The sequence below is a fragment of the Salvelinus sp. IW2-2015 genome, unplaced genomic scaffold (genome assembly GCF_002910315.2).
Source record: "Salvelinus sp. IW2-2015 unplaced genomic scaffold, ASM291031v2 Un_scaffold467, whole genome shotgun sequence".
Taxonomy (NCBI): Eukaryota; Metazoa; Chordata; class Actinopteri; order Salmoniformes; family Salmonidae; genus Salvelinus; species Salvelinus sp. IW2-2015.
The window spans coordinates 428,222-451,001 of record NW_019942558.1 but is presented as its reverse complement, the minus strand read 5'-3'; the positions used below and the strand labels follow the sequence as shown (position 1 = coordinate 451,001).

Genomic DNA, 22,780 nt, shown 5'->3' with positions numbered 1-22,780 from the left:
CATTAGATTGTACTTGCACAAATTGTCTGGCCCCTGGAGAACAACGGTGATGACAGTGGAGACGAGTGCCCAGCACAAGGTACAACTGGTTACCTTAGGCAGTTTATTGAAAACGGTAAATAAGCTCAATACTTAGGTCGACATTCAGTTTTGCTGTAACCGTTAGATTTTTCTCAAAAGTACCCACTATTAAAGCAATCTAATAATTATTTTCTTTTTCTTTTAGCCTTAATTAAGCGACATGCTGAGGAAATAGTGGGTCGGAATGGGAGAAACCCGACTGAGACATTGAAAGTGACCTTGCCAAAAGCATCTACATGCTTCCAGACCCTCCACCTACCAGGGCAACGTTCTGCGATGATATGATGGCATCTATCAGCACAGCAGACACAGGAATTATGTCAAGAGGGGTTTCAAAGTACAGTGTTGGTTTTAATTATGTACGGTGTTGTTTCAAAGTATAGTGTTTCCCATTATGTATAGTGTGCAAATTCTACAGCAGATGGTGAATTTTACAGCACATATTTAGTAGGGATGTAACAATTCACTTATTCGCATCGGTTCCCTATTCAAATGTTTAAGATGCAAGTGCCTTGGTCTGCAGAACCCAAACCGATCCAAATGGAGCATGCATCGGTTAGAAAATCTATTAAAACGTGACAAATTGGTTGTTCACAATTTATTTAGCTCTTATTAAATTCTTTCTACCTTCCAAAAATGCATAATCTTTTGTGACAACTGATGCGTCCTCTCCTTCAGGGGGATACCTAGTCAGTTGTACAACTGAAATGTGTCTTCCAAATTGAACCCAACCCGTCTGAATCAGAGAGGTGCGGGGGGCTGCCTTAATCGACATCGATGTCATCGGCGCCCCGGGGAACAGTGGATTAACTGCCTTTGCCTTCCTCAAGGGCAGAACGACACATTTTTACCTTGTCAGCTCAGGGACTCGATACAGCAACCTTTCGGTTACTGGCTCAATGCTCCTACCCGCCAGGCTACCCGCCGCCCCTCAGTGTCAAACTGCATGTAACTGTGTTGACAGTCATTGATCCACAAGTAATGTAGGAAAAGTGAAAACAATTCTGATTCACGTTTGTCCTACAAGAGGAAATCGTAGCACTTCTCACATATCACATAGGCCTAAACAAAACATATAGAAAACACAGCAGAAAACAATAGGAACAGTCATACCTTTCCTACCCTCTGATCCCACCCCACTCCTGCCCATATGGGGAGTTGTTCATAATAATGATAGAAACTCCTCCTGAAGCGCGCCATTGAATTGTATGATTTATCTGACCTGACGGGAGAACAAAGCAGTGGTGGAGTGTTCAGCCGTTCGTTCAGTAGGTGAGGGGCATCCGTGAAAAAATGAAATTGTTTGCCTGTAGGCTACTCCAGTGATATGTAATAGTCTTCATTTTTTATACAAACCTTCAGAAAGTACAGTGCGAAACTTGAAAGACCTTCTCACAATCAAGCCAAATGACACAATTGTATCACTTGTGCACCAGTGCACTCTGAAGAGGAGGAAACAACCACGTGTTGTCGAACAACATCACAGATGTGAGATTTTCGTTCCGCTCGAAGCACTGGTTCTGTTAAATTGTAATTCCAAGCTGCACATCAAAATGTTTAGGGTCATATAACGGTCTGCTCTGCCAAACCTCCCCTTCACACCAGGGCTGCCAATAATATTGGGTTGCCAAAAGATGTAAATGAGAAAATAATGGACCTGTGAAAAAGCTATAAAATAGCTACCCACTACCATAAGATGTATATACAGTGGGGCAAAAAGTATTTCGTCAGCCACCAATTGTGCAAGTTCTCCCACTTAAAAAGATGAGAGAGGCCTGTAATTTTCATCATAGGTACACTTCAACTATGACAGACAAAATGAGAAAAAAAATTCCTGAAAATCACATTGTAGGATTTTTAATGAATTTATTTGCAAATTATGGTGGAAAATAAGTATTTGGTCAATAACAAAAGTTTATCTCAATACTTTGTTATATACCCTTTGTTGTCAATGACAGAGGTCAAATGTTTTCTGTAAGTCTTAACAAGGTTTTCACACACTGTTGCTGGTATTTTGGCCCATTCCTCCATGCAGATCTCCTCTAGAGCAGTGATGTTTTGGGGCTGTTGCTGGGCAACACGGACTTTCAACTCSCTCCAAAGATTTTCTATGGGGTTGAGATCTGGAGACTGGCTAGGCCACTCCAGGACCTTGAAATGCTTCTTACAAAGCCACTCCTTCATTGCCCGGGCGGTGTGTTTGGGATCATTGTCATGCTGAAAGACCCAGCCACGTTTCATCTTCAATGCCCTTGCTGATGGAAGGAGGTTTTCACTCAAAATCTCACGATACATGGCCCCATTCATTCTTTCCTGTACACGGATCAGTTGTCCTGGTCCCTTTGCAGAAAATCAGCCCCAAAGCATGATGTTTCCACCCCCATGTTTCACAGTAGGTATGGTGTTCTTTGGATGCAACTCAGCATTCTTTGTCCTCCAAACACGACGAGTTGAGTTACCAAAAAGTTCTATTTTGGTTTCATCTGACCATATGACATTCTCCCAATCTTCTTCTGGATCATCCAAATACTCTCTAGCAAACTTCAGACGGTCTTCAGACGGTCAGTGGTCTTGTATGTCTTCCATTTCCTAATAATTGCTCCCACAGTTGATTTCTTCAAACCAAGCTGTTTACCTATTGCAGATTCAGTCTTCCCAGCCTGGTGCAGGTCTACAATTTTGTTTCTGGTGTCCTTTGACAGCTCTTTGGTCTTGACCATAGTGGAGTTTGGAGTGTGACTGTTTGAGGTTGTGGACAGGTGTCTTTTATACTGATAACAAGTTCAAACAGGTGCCATTAATACAGGTAACGAGTGGAGGACAGAGGAGCCTCTTAAAGAAGAAGTTACAGGTCTGTGAGAGCCAGAAATCTGCTTTGTTTTGTAGGTGACCAATTTTATTTATTTTTATTTATTTCACCTTTATTTAACCAGGTAGGCAATTGAGAACACGTTCTCATTTACAATTGCGACCTGGCCAAGAAAAAAGCAAAGCAGTTCGACACATACAACAACACATAGTTACAACATGGAGTAAAACAAACAATACAGTCAATAATACAAGTGAAAAATTAAGTTTATATACAATCGTGAGCAAGTGAGGTGAGATAAAGGAGGTGAAGGCAACAAAATATATAAAAGTTATGAGATAAGAATAAAAAAAAAATATAAAAAGCCATTGGTGGCGAAAGTAATACAATATAGCAAGTAAAAAATAAAAACTACTGGATGTTGGTTTTGCAGTGGAAGAGAAGTGTTAATAGAGATAGAAATATATGGGTGCAAAGGAGCAAATAAATTAAATATAAATAAGTTAGTAAAGAGGTAGTGTTTGGGACAAAATTATAGATGGGTTAATGTCACAGGTGCAGTAATCTAGTGAGCTGCTCTGACAGGCTGGTGCTTAAAAAGCTAGGTGAGGGAGATAAGTTTCCAGTTTCAGGATGATTTGTTTGTAAGTTCGTCAGTCCATTGGCAGCAGAGAACTGGAAGGTAGAGGGGCCAAAGGAGAAGAATTGGTTTTTGGGGTGACCAGAGAGATATACCTGTAGCGTGGTCTCCAGGTAGGTGCTGCTATGGTGAACCAGCGAGCTGAGATAAGGGGGACCTTTACCTAGCATGGGTCCTTGTAGATGAACCTGGACCAGTGGTTGGCACGAGTATGAAGCGAGTGGCCAGCCAAACAGGAGCTGTAAGCAGGTCGCAAGTGGTGGGTAGTTATAATGGGGCTTTGGTGAACAGAAGACGGATGGCACTGTGTATAGACTGCATCCGAATTTATTGAGTAGAGGTTTTGGAAGGCTATTTTGGTAAAATGGACATCCACCCGAAGTCGAGGATTGGTAGGATGGTCAGTTTTACAAGGGTATGTTTGGCAGCATGAGTGAAGGATGCTTTGTTGCGGAATAGGAAGCCAATTCTAGATTTAACTTTGGATTGGAGATTTTTGATGTGAGTCTGGAAGGAGAGTTTTACAGTCTAACCAGACACCTAGGTATTTGTAGTTGTCCACATATTCTAAGTCAGAGCCGTCCAGAGTAGTGATGTTGGACAGGCGGGCAGGTGCAGGCAGCGATCGGTTGAAGAGCATGCATTTAGTTTTACTTGTATTTAAGAGCAATTGGAGGCCACGGAAGGAGAGCTGTACGGCATTGAAGCTCGCGTGGAGGGTTGTTAACACAGTGTCAAAAGAAGGGCCAGAAGTATACAGAATAGTGTCGTCTGCGTAGAGGTGGATCAGAGAATCACCAGCAGCAAGAGCGACATCATTGATGTATACAGAGAAGAGAGTCGGTCCAAGAATTGAACCCTGTGGCACCCCCATAGAGACTGCCAGAGGCCCGGACAACAGACCCTCCGATTTGACACACTGAACTCGATCAGAGAAGTAGTTGGTGAACCAGGCGAGGCAATCATTAGAGAAACCAAATACTTATCTTCCACCATAATTTGCAAATAAATTCATTAAAAATCCTACAATGTGATTTTCTGGATTTTTTAAAATTGTTTTGTCTGTCATAGTTGAAGTGTACCTATGATGAAAATTACAGGCCTCTCTCATCTTTTTAAGTGGGAGAACTTGCACAATTGGTGGCTGACTAAATACTTTTTTGCCCCACTGTATTTAATGTATTCATTTAATGGTGACCATAGCCCTTCCGAAAATATATATAAATCGTGTTTTAATGCGATTTTTCCCCCACCCTTCTCCATGTTGTATTCCATTTAACTTCCAGTGCTGCTTTACTTCCAGGCGATTATGAAGCATCTGGCACTTCCTTCTCTGGATGGTCCTAGTACAGGACATGAAAGGGTGTTGGCATCCTGGAGATCCTATGTAATTCAATGGTTAGCCGTGAAGTCTGCAATGGTACTAATGAAACCCGGCAAAGCATAAGTGCAAGGTAAAGCAGTTTGATAATTTTTCTTCTGTCTTATCTTCGCAGGAGAAAGGGCTAAAACCATTTTGCCACAACTTTGGAAGTATGCTTGGGGTCATTGTCCATTTGGAAGACCCATTTGCGACCAAGCTTTAACTTCCTGACTGATGTCTTGAGATGTTGCTTCAATATATCCACATCATTTTCCTCCCTCATGATGCCATCAATTATGTGAAGTGCACCAGTCCCTCCTGCAGCAAAGCACCCCCACAACACGATGTTGCCAACCCCGTGCTTCACGGTTGGGATGGTGTTCTTCGGCTTGCAAGCGTCCCCTTTTTTCCTCCAAACATAACGATGGTCATTATGGCCAAACAATTATATATATTTTTTCATCAGACCAGAGGACATTTCTACAAAAAGTATGATCTTTGTCCCAATGTGCAGTTGCAAACCGTAGTCTTGCTTTTTTATTGTGGTTTTGGAGCAGTGGCTTCTTCCTTGCTGAGCGGCCTTTCAGGTCATATGTCGATATAGGACTCGTTTTTACTGTGGATATAGATAATTTTGTACCTGTTTCCTCCAGCATCTTCACAAGGTCCTTTGCTGGTGTTCCGGGATTGATTTTCACTTTTCGCACCAAAGTACGTTCATCTCTAGGAGACAGAATGCGTCTCCTTCCTGAGTGGTGTGACGGCTGCGTGGTGTTTATACTAGCGTACTATTGTTTGTACAGATGAACGTGGTACCTTCAGGAGTTTAGAAATTGCTCCCAAGGATGAACCAGACTTGGGGAGGTCTACAATTTTCTTTCTGTGGTCTTGGCTGATTTCTTTTGATTTTCCTATGATGTCAAGCAAATAGGCACTGAGTTTGAAGGTAGGCCTTGAAATACATCCACAGGTACACCTCCAATTGACTCAAATGATGTCAATTAGCCTAACAGAAGCTTCTAAAGCCATACATTTCTGGAAAATTTGTTGGAAAAATGACTTGTGTCATGCACAAAGTAGATGTCCTAACCGACTTGTCAAAACAATAGTTTGTTAACAAGAAATTTGTGTAGTGGTTGAAAAACTAGTTTTAATGACTCCAACCTAAGTTTATGTAAACTTCGACTTCAACTGTACTTCTGATGAACTTTTCACCATTCATTTGTTTGTTTCATTAATTATTTTCTAGACATATTTTTCATGAAACAATTTAAAAAATGTAATAAATTCATAGCACTAAAGTTGTGTTTTGAGGTGATGAAAATGCATGAAATAATCCATATATAATAGATACAGTATAGAAAAGACAGCGCACACAGAGACAAGCAAAGCACAACAGATACTACTTTATTTTATGTTCAAATGTTTGTTGCTAACAATTCAATAATTACAAAGATTTCAACTAGTGATTTAAGAGGGAAAAAAGTAGTAGTGTTTCGAAGAGAAAAAAAGTCACATTTTCAGAGAGCTGAAAAGACCAGGAAGAAAAAAACTAAACAAAAATCACTGACAAAATCAAAGAGGATTTTCCTGGGATTAAAACATGTGCAAGTTTAATACAGTGTTTCTGAACCCCCCCCCCCCCCCACCGATGGCCTGCAGAGTTAAAGTCACTTCAGTAATTGATCCAAATGTGGTGCTGCAAGACAAAAAAAGAAAATGGCACTGAAGGCACACTAGTGATTAAACTGGATATGCAACACATGCCTGTACAGCATATCACGCTTCTTACTGTACAATGAAACATGCCCCCTTGTGGCGGTACGGCGCTATGACTACACCTCCGCTATTTTTATTTCATTTAACTAGGCTAATGCTTCTCACTCATGATTGAACGGTTAAAAATGAAGGGCCTTGTCCAGGAGGTTCTCTCTCTATGGTGAGCGGCTCTTCACACACATACTTATATAAAACATAGCAAACGACAGCAGCAGCTTGTGAGAACACTTACTAATCCTATGAGTTGTGGTCCTTTTTCGCTGTTCAGATTCCCACCAAGTCTTAGTCTCAAGATTATGTGGCTATGGCACATTGGTTTTGCCAACTATACTTTTATGGCAAAATATCTAAGTTAAAAACAATTCACGATATAAAGACCCACTGGTTTAGCTTCACAGTAAAACCCCTGCAGTCTGTTGAGTGGCAGCTCGTCCCCTGGGTAGGTACTGCTCTCAAATGAATGGCCACTTGTCCGGGAACAGCTCGATAAGGGTTACAACGCCAGTATGGCAGGGGCTGGAATGTGGGAGGGTTATGGTCCCTTTGAAGAAAGTCGCCCTTTCTTTCACTGTTCAGTTGTGTGTACCCCACACTATACCGTTTAAAAACAAAAAGTTATCCTTCACTCTTTTCTTTTTTTCCTCTAATCTTTGTTTAGAAACACAAACATATACCTATGATTAGGATCGTTCATTATGAATGCTTTTTTTCCCCCTGCGAGTGTCCTATCCTCATTGATCTGGGTTTTTAATTCAGTTCATCGCATGCATCTATGTTTCAATAACCTCAACTAAGTATCAATAACCCTTAACTCATAGGACAATGGGTGTCTCCTCCAACAGGGAACTGGAGAGGTGTGTGTGTGTGTGTTGGGGGGAGGTGTCAGCACAGGATTGCTAGTAGTGCTGTGGGGTGTACCTGGTGGCATCCTCCCTTTACAAAGTGAAAAGGAAGAGAGGAAAGAAGACAAGTAGGAATGGGGGGGGGACCAAAACGATAAACGTTCATCAAAAATCAGGGTGGGGGGGGGGCTGGGACACAGTCTGTTGTTGGCACTTTTGCAGTGATACACAAGTTCTAAAAACAATGCACGTTAGTTGAATGTAGGTGCGTCGAATGATTAAGCACATATTATGTGTGTGTGTGTGTAAGGTGGTGGGGTCCTCAGCCGTCCAGGGCGCGTTCCAGGCCATCCAGCGTTAGCTGGCTGCGGTGGGGAGAGTTGGGGCTGTTGGAGGGCGTGGAATGCTTGGTGGAGTCCCAGTCCGGCTGAGGGAAGAGAGAGAGAGAGTGTTTATGGTAAAGATGGCTGCGGTGGGGAGAGTTGGGGCTGTTGGAGGGGGTGGAGTCCCAGTCCGGCTGAGGGAAGAGAGAGAGGGTGTTTATGGTAAAGATGGCTGCGGTGGGGAGAGTTGGGCCTGTTGCAGGGGGTGGAGTCCCAGTCCGGCTGAGGGAAGAGAGAGAGGGTGTTTATGGTAAAGATGGATTATCGAAGTTAAAGGGATAGTTCACCCAAATTACATATTGGTTTCCTTACCCTGTAAGCAGTCTATGGACAAGGTATGACTTCAATCCATGCTTTGGTTTAGTTTCTCTGGCATTTGTGGCACAAATCCCATTCCCGAAGTCATGGGACCGATATTAGCATTTTTCGTACATCACGTCTACAAGTGATTTTGTTGAGTTTAACAATCAAATTGAGATACTTTCGGATTATCTGCACATGACGTGCGAAAAAGGCTAATATTGGTTTCATGACTTGAATGGGATTTGTGCCACAAATGCAAAAACATTAGCATGTGAAAACAGCGAGTATGTTTACATGCACACTCATAATTCGATATTAAGCTGATTATGGCAGTAGTTAGAGAAAGGAAATAGTAATGTAAACACCTACTCTACTTACACTATGTGGACACTGTTTCTGACAGGTGTATAAGATCCAGCACACAGCCATGCAATCTTCATAGACAAACATTGGCAGCAGAATGTCTCAGTGACTTTCAACGTGGCTACGTCACAGGATTCCACCTTTCCAACATGTGCTTCCAACTTCGTGGCAACAGTTTGGGGAAGACCCTTTCCTGTTTCAGCAAGACAATGCCCCCGTGCACAAAGCCAGGTCCATACAGAAATCGTTTGGCGAGATCAGTGGCCTGTACAGCCCTGACCTCGACCCCATCAAACACCATTGGGATGAAATGGAACGCCGACTGCAAACCAGCCCTAATCGCACAACATCAGTGTCCGACCTCACTAATGCTCTTTTGGCTGAATGGAAGCAAGTCCCCGCAGTAATGTTCCAACATCTAGTGGAAAGCCTTCCCAGAAGAGTGGAGGCTGTTATAGCAGCAAAGGGGGGACCAACTCCATATTAATGCCCATGATTTTGGAATGAGAGGTTCGACCAGCAGGTGTCCACATACACTACATTACCAAATGTATCTTAATTGGCACAGTAAGCATACGCTGATTCAAACAGCTGGTTTTCTGAGAAATCGTTCTAATTGTCTAAAATGGCGCCGGAAGAAATGGCAGCAGTTTTACAGGCGCCCAACCAATTGTGCTATTATGTGTTTTTTTGTACATACTACCTCAATTGGGCCGACCAACCAGTGCTCCCGCACAGTGGCTAACCGGGCTATCTGCATTGTGTCCCACCACCCATCGCCAACCTCTCTTTTACGCTACTGCTACTCTCTGTTCCTAGTATATGCTAGTCACTTAACCATATCTACATTTACATACTACCGCATCACTGATAACCGGTGTTGTATCGTGCCTCGCTACTATATCTAGCCCGTACTGTATATAGCCTGTCTTTTACCATGTTTTTATTTTCTTTACTTACCTATTGTTACCTAACACCTTTTTTGCATATTGGTAGAGCCTGTAGTAATTTTCACTCTAAGTCTGTTGTATGCGCACGTGACAAAATACACTTTGATTTGATTTACATTAATTGGACAAGTTAACAGCTTAAATTGGCGTTCCCCAGCTGTGTATTTGATCTGCACACGTGCAAGCCTCCCGCTTATACACCAGTTCGGAAAAACCGAAAGTATATAATCTAGAAATAGTTTTCACATACAAACTTTACACACCGAGTGAACAAAACATGAAGGACACCTGCTCTTTCCAAGACATAGATTGACCAGGTGACTACAGGTGAAAGATATGATCCCTTATTAAATCCACTTCAATCAGTGTAGATGAAGGGGGAGGAGAAGGGTTAAAGAAGGGTTTTCAAGCCTTGAGATAATCCAGACATGGATTGTGTATGTTGCCATTCAGAGGTGAGTGGGCAAGACAAAAGATGCAAGTGCCTTTGAAGGGGGTATGGTAGTAGTGCAAGGCACACCGTTTGTGTCAAGAACTGCAATGAACATGATCACTGTGGTAGAACGTTTATTTTGATTAGTGATTTCTGCATTCATCAAAATTCCCATCAGTCGCCTGAGTGTCCATGTAAACAGGATTATTAGGGAAATTGCTCTTCTTGCAAAGCATGTAAACGTTTTAAACTATTATATTAATCGGACTATCCACAATATATATTATATGCTTTTGCTCATCAGTGTGGAGAGGTGTATCATTTTCCTATCAAATTAGGTAATTCTGACAATATTTCTGTCCATTTAGGGGACCCCTTTTGGCTTAAAAGCATTCCAATAGACAAAAGTTCCATATACTGATGCCTTTAACAATACATACTGAAATATGAATGATTAATGTTTGCTTTGGCAATGTCAGAGAATGTGTAATCATACCCAGGAAGATAGTTGAATTTAATGTAACAGAATGTGTTATCATACCCAGGAAGATAGTTTAATTTAATGTAACAGAGAATGGTGTTATATACCCAGGAAGATAGTTAATTTAATGTAACAGAGAATGTGGGATAGAGAGGGAGATGGCAGGGAAAAGAGAGGGGCATAGATTGAGTAAATGTGTGAGTGATTTAATGTACAGTCAGTGTGTGTGTGCTGTCTGGGTCTTTACCTCTCTCTCGAAGTCCCCGTCTGGGTCGGAGATGTTCCGCAACGATCTGCTCCTCCAAAGTCTGCACCTCCTTCATGACACAGTGACACACACACACACACCCCGAGACACACACACACCCCGAGACACACACACACGCCGAGACACACACACACACACGCCGAGACACACACAGACACACACGCCGACACACACACACACACCCCCGACACACACACACACCCGACACACACACACACACCCCGACACACACACCCCGAGACACACACACCCCGAGACACACACACAACACAGACATAGAGCATCAATGACAGAGAGAGAGAATGGATTTACTAGTGTGTGTGTTGAAATGTATGCATTATGTGTTGTATGTGTTCACATGTGGAAGGTGCGTGTGCTTGGGATCCTCTCACCAGAGGCCGTGCGGGTGATGTGGGTCTTGCTCCTCTGTTGCCGGGAGATACTGGATAGCGGGCGGGGCTTATCCTTGGCCGGGTCGTCCTGAGAAGAATGCATCACACTCTGTGCCGCAACGCAGTCGCCAACACACACAGACAAGACAGTAAGATAATGACAAATACAGCCATTGGTATAGAAGGACCTTACTATATGAGTGAACAGGTTTATGCTCATTAGGACACACAACAGAAAACGTTTTTTTATTTTATTTTAATTAGTGTTTCTTATTGGACAAATCCCAGTTTGGACCTTCCGTTTCATTGACTTTAATTCCGTTGGGTGCCTAATGAACACGACCCATGTACACGAGTAGACAATGTCAAGACATTTACATGGATGCTCACACATTAAACCAAATTAAATTAAATTGTATTTGTCACATGCACCGAATACGACAGGTGTAGATCATACCGTGAAATGCATACTTACAACAGCCTTGTACACGCTCACACACATGCACTTTGTGATAAATAAACTCCAAATGCACAGCAAGTCCCTCGTTTGACTGAAACAAGTCACACTTACCGTGGCATGTTTTCACAAAATTCTACAGGGGGGAAATAGCCATAGAGAAGTGTCTACTTCACTTTTGGTGTTGGTGGCTGTCTACAAATAAAATTAACCCTTTTTTCAAATCTTTCTCTCCATTGAAACCCTGAGGTAAGCTTTTCAAGTATGTTGCTGTTTTTAACATGACAAATATGCAGAGATCGCACAAAACACAACCGCACTGCAGCCAGTACAGAAAAACAGACTCATATGACATCAGACGACAATAAAACGACCCCGGCTTTCGAAAAAACTGCACTCAAGCAAAGGGGAAAAGGAAGCGAGAAAGGAAGGAATGGGACGAAGGAAGAGTGCAAGGGGTGAGAGAGAGGGTGGCGGGAACGCTGGAAATAGGCCCGGTCCCAAGTCGACCCCTCGTACCAACTCCCTGTTTACTTGTGGAGATCGAAGACTAACAGTCAGATAGGTATGATCAGTCATATTGCTTATCCCCTCAGATTCACACAAGTGCATAGGGGTCTTTCCCTCAAATCTAGGCCATGAGGGTAGAAGTACAGCCAGTTGTATAAGTTCCCTTTGATTAGGGACCGATTCAGACCTGGGACACCAGGTAACTCTGTCCAATTAAAAAAGAAAGTGAATCAATCAATTAACAACGAAAGAGAGAAAACGAGGACCAGCAGTACTCCAAGCTCGTATTTGACTACCAGTAACCCTGGCATAGGGTGGCGATTTGTAATTGCGCAAAAGAGATGGTGGTGGTAAAAGGAGGAGGCAGGAGGGGTGGGAAGCGTCAGGTTAGGCCTACCCTTCCTAGGGAGGAGGTGGAGGGAGAGGAGGAGAACTGGGGCAGGATGCAGTGCTGCAGCGAGTAGGTGGTGGTGGCAGGTTCTTTATGCAGGTAGAGGTCGGCCGACACAAGGCTCATGTGATAGACGTGCTCAAAAAAGTTGGCCCTCGGTGGAGATTTTTTCAGGGGCGTCGTGGCGGCGGGGGGAGATGAGGGGGGGTTGCTCTCGCTCTGCTGCTGGGCGGGCGGCGGGGTGAGGAGGGGGTGAAGAGAAGAGGGGGGAAAAGGACAACAAAAAACAGGACACCAGAGGAAAAAAAGAAGATGGGAAGAGGGAGGGGGAAGGAAAGTGAAGAGGGGCGTGGGGATACTATAGGGGTCATCTCCCAAAGGAGGGAGGAGGAAAACATGGGCAGAGATTGGTGGGAACGTAGGAGAAGGGTGACATCTAGGAAAGGTTAGTATAGCAGTGCTATTCTGTGGAGTTAGGATGGGAGCTGCTGCTGTCAGAAAATGCTAGGAGACAATTTTGAGCTCCAGCGTGTGTCTGTTGATCGTTAGAATCCAGCTGTTATGGCTCCTGTTTTGTCACCCGCCGATATCAGTAAGCTTATCAGGCGGGGTTGGGAGGGCCAATTTTGTTGTGGGTTATGAATACAGGATGAAGGCAGACATTTTGGCTCAAGCTTGTTTACAGGTGGTTCAGTTGAGGGCCTTACCAGAGGCAGATCCATTGAGGACCTGCATGCCGTCGCCGGGGCCCATGTGTGCCAACGTGGTTGAAGTTGATTGGGTTAGAGAATCATCTTGGACCTCAGCTCAAGGGTCCCTCAGCATCTCTCTGTCAACACAAGACACTGGTTTAACCAATGGGTCAGTGTATATTATTGTGAATAGTTGTGAGTGAGTGTAACAGAGAATGAGTGAGTGTACTACCAAACTGACGTACATTTACCAGTCAAAAGTTAGGACACACCTTCAAGGGTTTTTCTTTTATTTTTATATTTTTCTACATTGTAGAATAAATAGCGAAGACATCAAAACTACGAATAAAAAACATATGGAATTTAGATTCTTCAAAGTAGCCCACCCTTTGGCCTTGATGACAGCTTTGCACTGCTGGTCAACCTCTCATTTCCAAAATCATGGGCATTAATATGGAGTTGGTCCTCCCCTTTGCTGCTAATAAAACAACTTTTCCCACTTTCTTGGGGGAAGGCTCCATAGATGTTGGAACATGCGCTATAACCAGCCTCCACTCTTCTGGGAAGGCTTTCCACTAGATGTTGGAACATTGCTGCTATAACAGCCTCCACTCTTCTGGGAAGGCTTTCCACTAGATGTTGGAACATTGCTGCTATACAAAGCTTCCACTCTTCAGGGAAGGCTTTCCCACTAGATGTTGGAACATTGCTGCTATAACAGCCTCCACTCTTCGGGAAGGCTTTCCACTAATGTTGGAAACATCTGCTGTTAACAGCTCCATCTTCTGGGGAAGGCTTTTCCACTAAGATGTTGGAACCACTTGGCTGCTATTAAGCAGACAAACCCACTCTCTTCTGGGAAGCTTTTCCACTAGATGGTTGGAAAAACCATTTGCTGCTTAATAAAACAGCCTCCACTCGTTTGGGAAAGGGCTTCCACCTGACGATGTTGGCAACATTGCATGCTGTAACAAGGCCTCCCACGCTTCAGGGGAAAAGGGCCTTTCCCACTAGGATGTTGAAAAAAATTGCCTTGCTAATTAAAAACAAGCCTTTTCCCAACTTCTTCTGGAAAGCTTTTCCCACTAGGATGTTTGGGAACAATTGCTGCTATAACAGCCTCCACTCTTCTGGGAAGGCTTTCCCCTAGATGTTGGAACATTGCTGCTGTAACAGCCTCCACTCTTCTGGGAAGGCTTTCCACTAGATGTTGGAACATTGCTGCATGGACTTGCTTCCATTCAGCCACAAGAGTATTAGTGAGGTCGGGCACTGATGTTGTGTGATTAGGCCTGGCTCGCAGTCAGCCTTCCAATTCATCACAAAGGTGTTCGATGGGATTGAGGTAAGGGCTCTGTACAGGCCAGTCAAGTTCTTCCTCACCGATCTCGACAAACCATTCCTGTATGGACATCGCTTTGTGCATGGGGGCATTGTCATGCTGAAACCGGAAAGGGCCTTCCCCAAACTGTTGGAAGCACAAAATCGTCTAGAATGTTATTGTATGATGTAGTGTTAAGATTTCCCTCCACTGGAAGTAAGGGGCCTAGCCCAAACCATGAAAAACTGCCCCCGACCAGTATTCTTCCTCCACCAAACTTTTCAGTTGGCACTAAGCATAGATGCAGGTAGCGCTCCCCTGGCATCAACCAAACACAGATTTGTCCGTAGGCCTGCTAGATGGTGAAGCGTGATTCATCACTCCAGAGAAAGTGTTTCCACTGCTCCAGAGTCCAATGGCGGCGAGCATTTACACCACTCCAGCCGACGCTTTGCATTTCGAATGATGATCTTAGGCTTGTGTGCGGCTGCTCGGCCATGGAAACCCATGTCATGAAGCTCCAGACGAACAGTTCTTGTGCTGAAGTTGCTTCCAGAGGCAGTTTGGAACTCAGTAGTGAGGGTTGCAAACGAGGACAGGTGATGTTTACATGCTACGGTCTTCAGCGGTCCCATTCTGTGATCTTGTGTGGCCTAACACTTCGCGGCTGAGCCGTTGTTGCTCCTAGACGTTTCCACTTCACAATAGCAGCACTTACAGTTGACCAGGGCACCTCTAACAGGGCAGAAATTTGACGAACTGAGTTATTGGAAAGGTGGCATCCTATGACGGTGCCACGTTGAATGTCATTGCGCTCTTCAGTACAGGCCATTATACTGCCAATGCGTGTCTACGGAGATTAAATGGCTGTGTGCTCGATTTTAAACACCCGTCAGCATGGGTGTTGCTGAAATAGAAGAATTTGAAGGGTTGTCCACATACTTTTTACCATATAGTGTATTTTATACTAAGAATATAACAGAATAAAATACAGATATTTTTTCACACACAGCTTGTGTCACGGAACATGTGGCATATAAAAAAAAGTTAGATTTTGAAACAGACCTTAAGGCCCATGCTTCTTTATCTATTTAAATCTCTTTCCTACCCTCACTCCACTTTGTTAGGGAGCAGCCGTAGGGTCTTACCTTCATCCTGATCGAAAATATTAGCAATCCTATTTTCAAAAGCATGTGAGTCTCGTTCATATTTCACAACCTCAAGGGCTTTTGGAGCTGCTATATACGATTAAACAAAATAATTGGTCTACACTTGACTTAGGCTACATTATTACATGCTAAATGTTTCTGATCGGTGATAGATGAACACTTGACTTAGGCTACATTGTTGCATGTTAAATGTTTCAAAATCCAATTACGATCTCGTATCATCGCTGCAACTCCAACGGGCTCGGGAGAGGCGAAATTAGTCATGTGTCCTCCCGAAACATGACCCGCCAAACCACGCTTCTTAACACCCGCCCGCTAAACTCGGAAGCCAGCTGCACCAATGTGGGGAAAGGGGGATACCTAGTCAGTTGTACAACTGAATGCCTTCAACTGAAATGTGTCTGAATCAGAGATGTGCGGGGGGCTGCCATAATCGACATCCACATCGAGGAACAGTGGGTTAACCACTAGGCTACCTGCAGTGTGTCGGAGGATACACTATTCAACTGACGACTAAAGTCAGCCTGCAGGCGCCCGGCCCGCCACAAGCAGTCACTAGAGCGCGATGAGTCAAGTCGTTTAAGAGTTTAAGAGCGTAGTGCGCGCCAATGTTTCATACTTAGCTGCAGGCAGAACTTCACCGAAATGATTACTAGGTCGTTTGGCGAAAATAAAGGTTTCGGCTTTGATACCAGTTTGTGACTAGTTTCAGGAAACTGGGCATGTGTTGCGCATCACTACTTCACAGGAGAGCCATTTGATTCAGAAATGCCTTCTGGAACATGTAAACTTCCGAATAAAATGTGTCAAATTACGAGCCTAGTCGGTTTAGCCACGTAAAAAAGACAGGAACCTTCCCGCTAGCCATGATTGGCTGAGATAATGGGTGGGCTGGACATGCCGAGAGAGGAGTCCGAATTGGTCTGCCATGTAGCTCACATCTGTCTATAACATGAGCTGGTCAGTATGTGTAGGTAATCTTTTCTAACTTGGCTTTTTTGATAGATAACACGTAGTAAAACTGCAAAAGTGTTGCTCTCCACTTTCTGGAGGACCGAGTTTTGAAATCAGTGGATTAAGTATTATAGCTAAGGATATGGAGAAAATTCGAACGTTCGAGTGCAAATATGCAGAAAGATTTAAAAAAAGAGAACACAGAGAAGGCTGTTGTAGAAAACACCTGTCTCCAGATTACATCTTCAAACTAAGGGCAACCATGGCATCCGTGACAGAGGGAGAAGCGTCCATCCATGTATATGGGTAATATAGTCTAGCTAGCTACATTTTCAGATATTATATGTTTTGTCAGAAAGTCGTTTTCATTTCAAGTTAAAGTGTACTGTTAGCTAGCTAACCAACGTTAGCTGGCTGGCTTGCTAGCTAACATTATGTGTATGATCTGTGTAGTAATATTATTAATCTCAGAGCTAGTTATAGCCCTTTTCTCAAAAGTGAGGTTACAAGTTTATCAACTTCCAAAGCAGAATTACTTTCCCATTGTTCCTCAACTGTAGTGTGTGATAAACCGAGTCTCTACTTTTATCCAATGTAAAAAACACCATTTCAAATTTTGCAACATGAGCCGGTCGGTCACATATAAAGAAAAGGCGGAAAAAAGTTGGCGTTATGATGGTTGCCAGAAAAACATCTTAGTATGAAAGGTATAATAATGATAAGTGAACAGAGTAATGTTACCTCCTCTGATGCTGGAGTCTGGTCGAGCAGTAGCGCTCTCGACTCCGGACCACAAATAACCTCCTGGCGACTGTGGTTCAAGCCCAGACTCCACCTCCCTTGTCTATGCCCCTACTTTCTGTCTCCCCTCTCTACTTCACTGCTTCACAGTCAAAAAAGGCAATTAAAGTATAAAAAGGAACGGAAAAAAGGTTACCTCCTCTGCTGAAGTCTCTCCTCCTCGGGGACCTTGAAGAGGAACTTTCTCTTGCTGCGCGTCCTCATCATCAGCTTCTTACTGTTGTCAGACGTCTCCGGGATGGACAGGTCACCTTCTGGAGGAGAGAGACTATATTGAGAAGCTGTACTGAGACCAAAATGCTCCTGAGGATTCGTTAATGACTATATCGTGTATAGGTGTGGTTGTGCCTGAGGTGGTAGCAGTGAGTTAAGGCATTGAGGGCTCAGTAGTTGGTAAGTATATTAAAGGTAGACTCAGCGATATGATGTAGATGCAGAAAGAAAAACAGCATAGGGGGTCAATTTCCGCAACAACTAAGAGTGTTGAAGCGAGAGGCTCAACTTCTCCTCCTGGCTACCACATTGTAACAGTGTGAAGCCAACCCGCGCACATGCGCAGATACTGTGTGTGACTGTGTGAGAGTGAAGTCTTGCATCTCGCTCATCTCAATATCTGCGGGGCTGCTCATGGCAACGTCATTTCGTTGAGTCTACCTTTAAGGTGTAGGTGAGTGTATTTGGGGATACTGTATACAGTCCCTTCAGAAAGTATTCTTACCCCTTGACTTACGACACATTTTGTTGTGTTACAGCACAAATTCAAAATGGATTAAATAAAAAAAATGTCTCACCAATCTGCACACAATACCCCATAATGACAAAGTGATTTAAAAAAAAAAAGTTAGCAAATGCATTGAAAATTCAATAGAAATATCTCATTTACATAAGTATCTCCAACCCTTGAGTCAACACCTTGTAGAAGAACCTTTGGCAGTGATTACAGCTGTGAGTCTTTCTGGGTAAGTCTCTTAAGAACAAATTCTTATTTTCAATGACGGCCTAGGAACAGTGGGTTAACTGCCTTGTTCCGGGGCAGCACGACAGATTTTTTACCTTGTCAGCTCGGGGATTCGATCTTGCAACCTTTCGGTTACTAGTCCAACGCTCTAACCACTTGAGCGTTGGACTCTAACCAAAAGCACATTTTTGTCCATTAAAATAACATCAAATTGATCAGAAATACAGTGTAGACATTGTTAATGTTGTAAATGACTATTGTAGCTGGAAACGGCAGATTTTTTATGGAATATCTATATAGGCGTACAGATTCCCATTATCAGCAACCATCACTCCTGTGTTCCAGTGGCACGTTGTGTTAGTTTATCGTTTTAAAAGGCTAATTGATCATTAGAAAACCCTTTTGCAATTATGTTAGCACAGCTGAAAACTGTTGTCTGATTAAAGAAGCAATAAAACTGGCCTTCTTTAGACTAGTTGAGTATCTGGAGCATCAGCATTCGTGGGTTCAATTACAGGCTCAAAATGGCCAGAAATAAAGAACTTTCTTCTCAAACTCGTCAGTCTATTCTTGTTCTGAGAAATGAAGGCTATTCCATGCGAGAAATTGCCAAGAAACTGAAGATCTCGTACAACGCTGTGTGCTACTCTGTTCATAGAACAGCGCAAACTGGCGCTAACCAGAATAGAAAGAGGAGTGGGAGGCCCCGGTGCACAACTGAGCAAGAGGACAAGTAGATTAGAGTGTCTAGTTTGAGACACAACATTTTGACAGCAAGTGACTGTGACTAGCACCTGTTGTCTCTCTCTCCTCCCTGCTTCAGCGACCGCCACAGAACATCAAAGAGTTTATCAAAGTGTTTATCGCACTGTCTATGTTGCTGAAGCTGCAACATAACTACAGCCATTTCTGACTGAAAAGTCCTGTTTCCCGAAATGCCTCAACAGTTTAGGAGAAACATTCCCTATTCCCTCAACCCTTGCTCTCTTTATGTGACACACTGAATGCATCGCATGCACGTGACCAAAGCCCTATTCGCACTGCACTAGTATTACTAGAGAACGTTGGTTATGTAATTATCACTCCAGAATGTCCGTTATTCCAGAAGACGATTCGGACGAGAATCGCTTTTTCCAAACTGCCCCCTGTAATTCTTTCTTTTCCCCCCAATAAATTGACAGTTATGAAGGAAGCCTGGAGGTTTTTATTCTAGGCGTGAAGAGACAGTATTTCAACTCTGTCCAGGTGACAGAGCCACACTGATAACTCGAGCTTGGTTCCCAAGTTTCTAAAACATACCAAACCATCTTTCCTATTGTATAGTTATCATTTCCAAATGTTTAGGTCAGTTGTATGCTGCTGCTTTGCGATCTATTAACAGCAAGGGTTGCATTAAATAGGCTCAATATTTTTTACTGATGCATTTGGTAATATTTCATTCATACGCACAAAACAAAAACATTCACTGTGAAAGTTGATTGGATACATGTAGGCCATTCACATATAGCTTATACGCAGCACTTAGTTACATTTATTGAATCAGTTGGTTTCTTGCCCAAACCGTGAGCAACATCTGTCAAACTCGGGACTAGTATTATCAGAGGACCTTGGAGTAGGTTATTCTGGTTGGAATTGCTACTCTCCTGTCACATATTTAGTTTTTTACGTTTCTTTTGAAGACTGATGCCCAACAAAGTTCTACTCTCGAGTGGCGCTGACGGAGATTTTGTCAAAAGTGTGGCTTGGAAACACGACGACATTTCAAAAGGAGCCATATAATTAATAGGAAAACCTTTTTCTATCATTGTGATGTCGCCACATTCTACAACTCGTTTGGAGTCCACCTGTGGTCAATTTTACTGATTGGACATGATTTGGAAACTGTGGCCTCCATCATTCTTAAATGGATGAAGTTGGGAAGCACCAAGACTCTTCCTAGAGCTGGTCACCCGGGCAAACTGAGCAATCGGGGGAGAAGTGCCTTGGTCAGGGAGGCGATCAAGTACCCGATGGTCACTCTGACACAGCTCCAGAGGTCCTCTGTGGAGATGGGAGAACGTTCCAGAAGGACAACCATCTCTCCAGCACTCCACTAATCAGGCCTTTATGGTAGAGTGGCCAGACGGAAGCCACTCCACAGTAAAAGGCACATGACAGCTCGCTTGGAGTTTGCCAAAAGGCACCTAAAGGACTCTCAGACCATGAGAAACAAGATTCTCTGGTCTGATGAAACTAATATTGAACTCTTTGGCCTGAATGCCAAGTGTCACGTCTAGAGGATACCTGGCACCATCCCTACAGTGAAGCACGGTGGTGGCAGAATCATGCTGGGGGGAGGGGGGATTCAGCACCAGGGATTGGGAGACGCGTCAGGATCGAGGCAAAGATGAATGGAGCAAATTACAGAGATCCTTGATGAAAACCTGCTCCAGAGTTCTCAGGAGCTCAGACTTGGGCGAAGGTTGACCTTACAACAGGACAACAACCCTAAGCACACAGCCAAAACAACGCAGGAGTGGCTTCAGGACAAGTCTCAAAGTCCGTGAGTGGCCCAGCCTGAGCCCGGTCTTAAACCTGATCAAACATCTCTGGAGAGACCTGAAAATAGCTCCCCATCCAACCTGACAGAGCTTGAGAGGATCTGCAGAGAGGAATGGGAGAAACTGCCCAAATAAAGGTGTGCCAAGCTTGTAGCGTCATACCCAAGAAGACTCGAGGCTGTAATCACTGCCAAAGGTGCTTCAACAACGTACTGAGTAAATGGTCTGAAAAGCACATTTAATTTTTAATAATTTAGCAAAAATGTAAAAAAAGCTGGTTTTGCTTTGTCATTATGGAGTATTGTGTGTAGCTTGATGAGAGAAAAAAACAAAGGTGCTTCTACAAAGTATCGACTCAGGGGTGTTAATACTTATATAATTGACATATTTCTGTATTTCATTCTCAATAAATTTGCTACAACTTCTAAAAACTTGTTTTCACTTTATCATTATGGGGTATTGTGTGTAGATGTAGATGGTAGATATGCCTCCTTGCCCGTCCAACATTTCCTCATCTCCCACCCCTTTTAATGCGACTATCCCCGATGCTTCTCCCTCTTTTACCCTTGCCCCGCTACAAAGTTTCTCCCTGCAGGCGGTCACTGAGTCCGAGGTGCTAGAGGAGCTCCTGAAACTTGATCCCAAAAAAACATTTGGGTCAGATGGTTTAGACCCTTTCTTCTTTAAGGCTGTGAAGGACTAAAATTGATTACGGGGGTCTTCTAAAGACCCCCACCATTGATTATGTTGTTATTCATTTGCTCACGTGCCATTGTACTTATGCTCACGGTATAGCTGAATATTGAGGCCTCTGTCTGTGTCTAGCTCTCTGCCAAAACCCGCAGAGAGCTAGAAAAGCTGCAATGAACACTCAAACTGGACAGTTTTATCTCAATCTCTTCATTCAAAGACTCAATCATGGACACACTGACAGTTGTGGCTGCTTTGCGTGATGTATTGTTGTCTCTACCTTCTTGCCCTTTGTGCTGTTGTCTGTGCCATGTTTGTACCATGTTTTGTGCTGCTACCATGTTGTGTTGCTACCATGCTGTGTTGTCATGTGTTGCTGCCTTGCTATGTTGTTGTCTTAGGTCTCTCTTTATGTAGTGTTGCGTTGTCTCTCTTGTCGTTATGTGTGTTTTGTCCTATATTTGTATTTAATTTATTTTTTATTTTTAATCCCAGGCCCCTGTCCCCACAGGTCTTTTGCCTTTTGGTAGGCTGTCATTGTAAATAAGAATTTGTTCTTAACTTAACTGAAATAAAGGTTAAAGAAAAAAAAGAAAAAAATGGATACATTAAGTCCATTTTGAATTCAGGCTGTAACAACAAAATGTGGAATAAGGCACTGTATGTACTGAGTGAGTACATTGAGATATAGTTGTGCATTGGGCCATATTGTAGGCGAGTGAGTATATTGAGGTGTATTTGTACCTGTGGAGTTGTTGCTGAAGTAGATGAGGTGTGGTTGTTCGGAGCCCAGCAGGTTCAGACTGCCCTCCACATTTAGAGGCCTTATCTGAGGGGGCAGGGACATGAGTTACACCAAGCCACACTACAAACGCACACATTCATGAAGGGGCATAAACGTGCGCATGATGCGTAAAAACACACACGTGCACAAAGACACGGACACTCTTCTCACTCATGGGTGCACACACTTTTTAACACCTCACCCCCTACACACACCCGAGATTAGAACACGCGTCCTCTCATACACTCACCAAGATGGGGCATCAGGCTCCCCGTTCCTGGAGAGCTACCCTCCGGCAGGTTTTCAATCCAACCCCAGTTTGTAACTAACCAGATTTAGCTTATCAACCAGCTAATTATTAGAATCAGGTGCACTAGATTAGGGTTGGAGCAAAAACCTACAAGAGGGTAGCTCTCCAGGAGTTGG

At 43.5% G+C, this 22,780-nt stretch overlaps 2 protein-coding genes across 2 annotated transcripts in view; both read right to left on the bottom strand.

The window, feature by feature from the left end:
• Positions 1–7,836: 7,836 nt before the first annotated feature.
• Positions 7,837–13,200, bottom strand: LOC139023917 (serine/threonine-protein kinase MRCK beta-like). Its single transcript, XM_070438119.1, has 4 exons — positions 13,153–13,200; positions 11,088–11,196; positions 10,675–10,744; positions 7,837–8,119 (listed from the first exon to the last, which is right to left on the bottom strand). Exons 1-4 carry the CDS (start codon positions 13,165–13,167, stop codon positions 7,837–7,839), a joined length of 477 nt encoding a protein of 158 aa, XP_070294220.1. The 5' UTR covers positions 13,168–13,200.
• A 39-nt stretch (positions 13,201–13,239) lies between these two features.
• Positions 13,240–22,780, bottom strand: part of cdc42bpb (CDC42 binding protein kinase beta (DMPK-like)) — a 125,895-nt gene continuing 116,354 nt past the window's right edge. The window contains exons 32-34 of the mRNA XM_024135499.2: positions 22,315–22,399; positions 17,519–17,636; positions 13,240–13,274 (exon numbers count right to left, since the gene is read on the bottom strand). Coding sequence (XP_023991267.1) covers positions 13,253–13,274; positions 17,519–17,636; positions 22,315–22,399 — 225 coding nt within the window. The 3' untranslated portion in view covers positions 13,240–13,252. The remainder of the gene's footprint in view (positions 13,275–17,518; positions 17,637–22,314; positions 22,400–22,780) is intronic.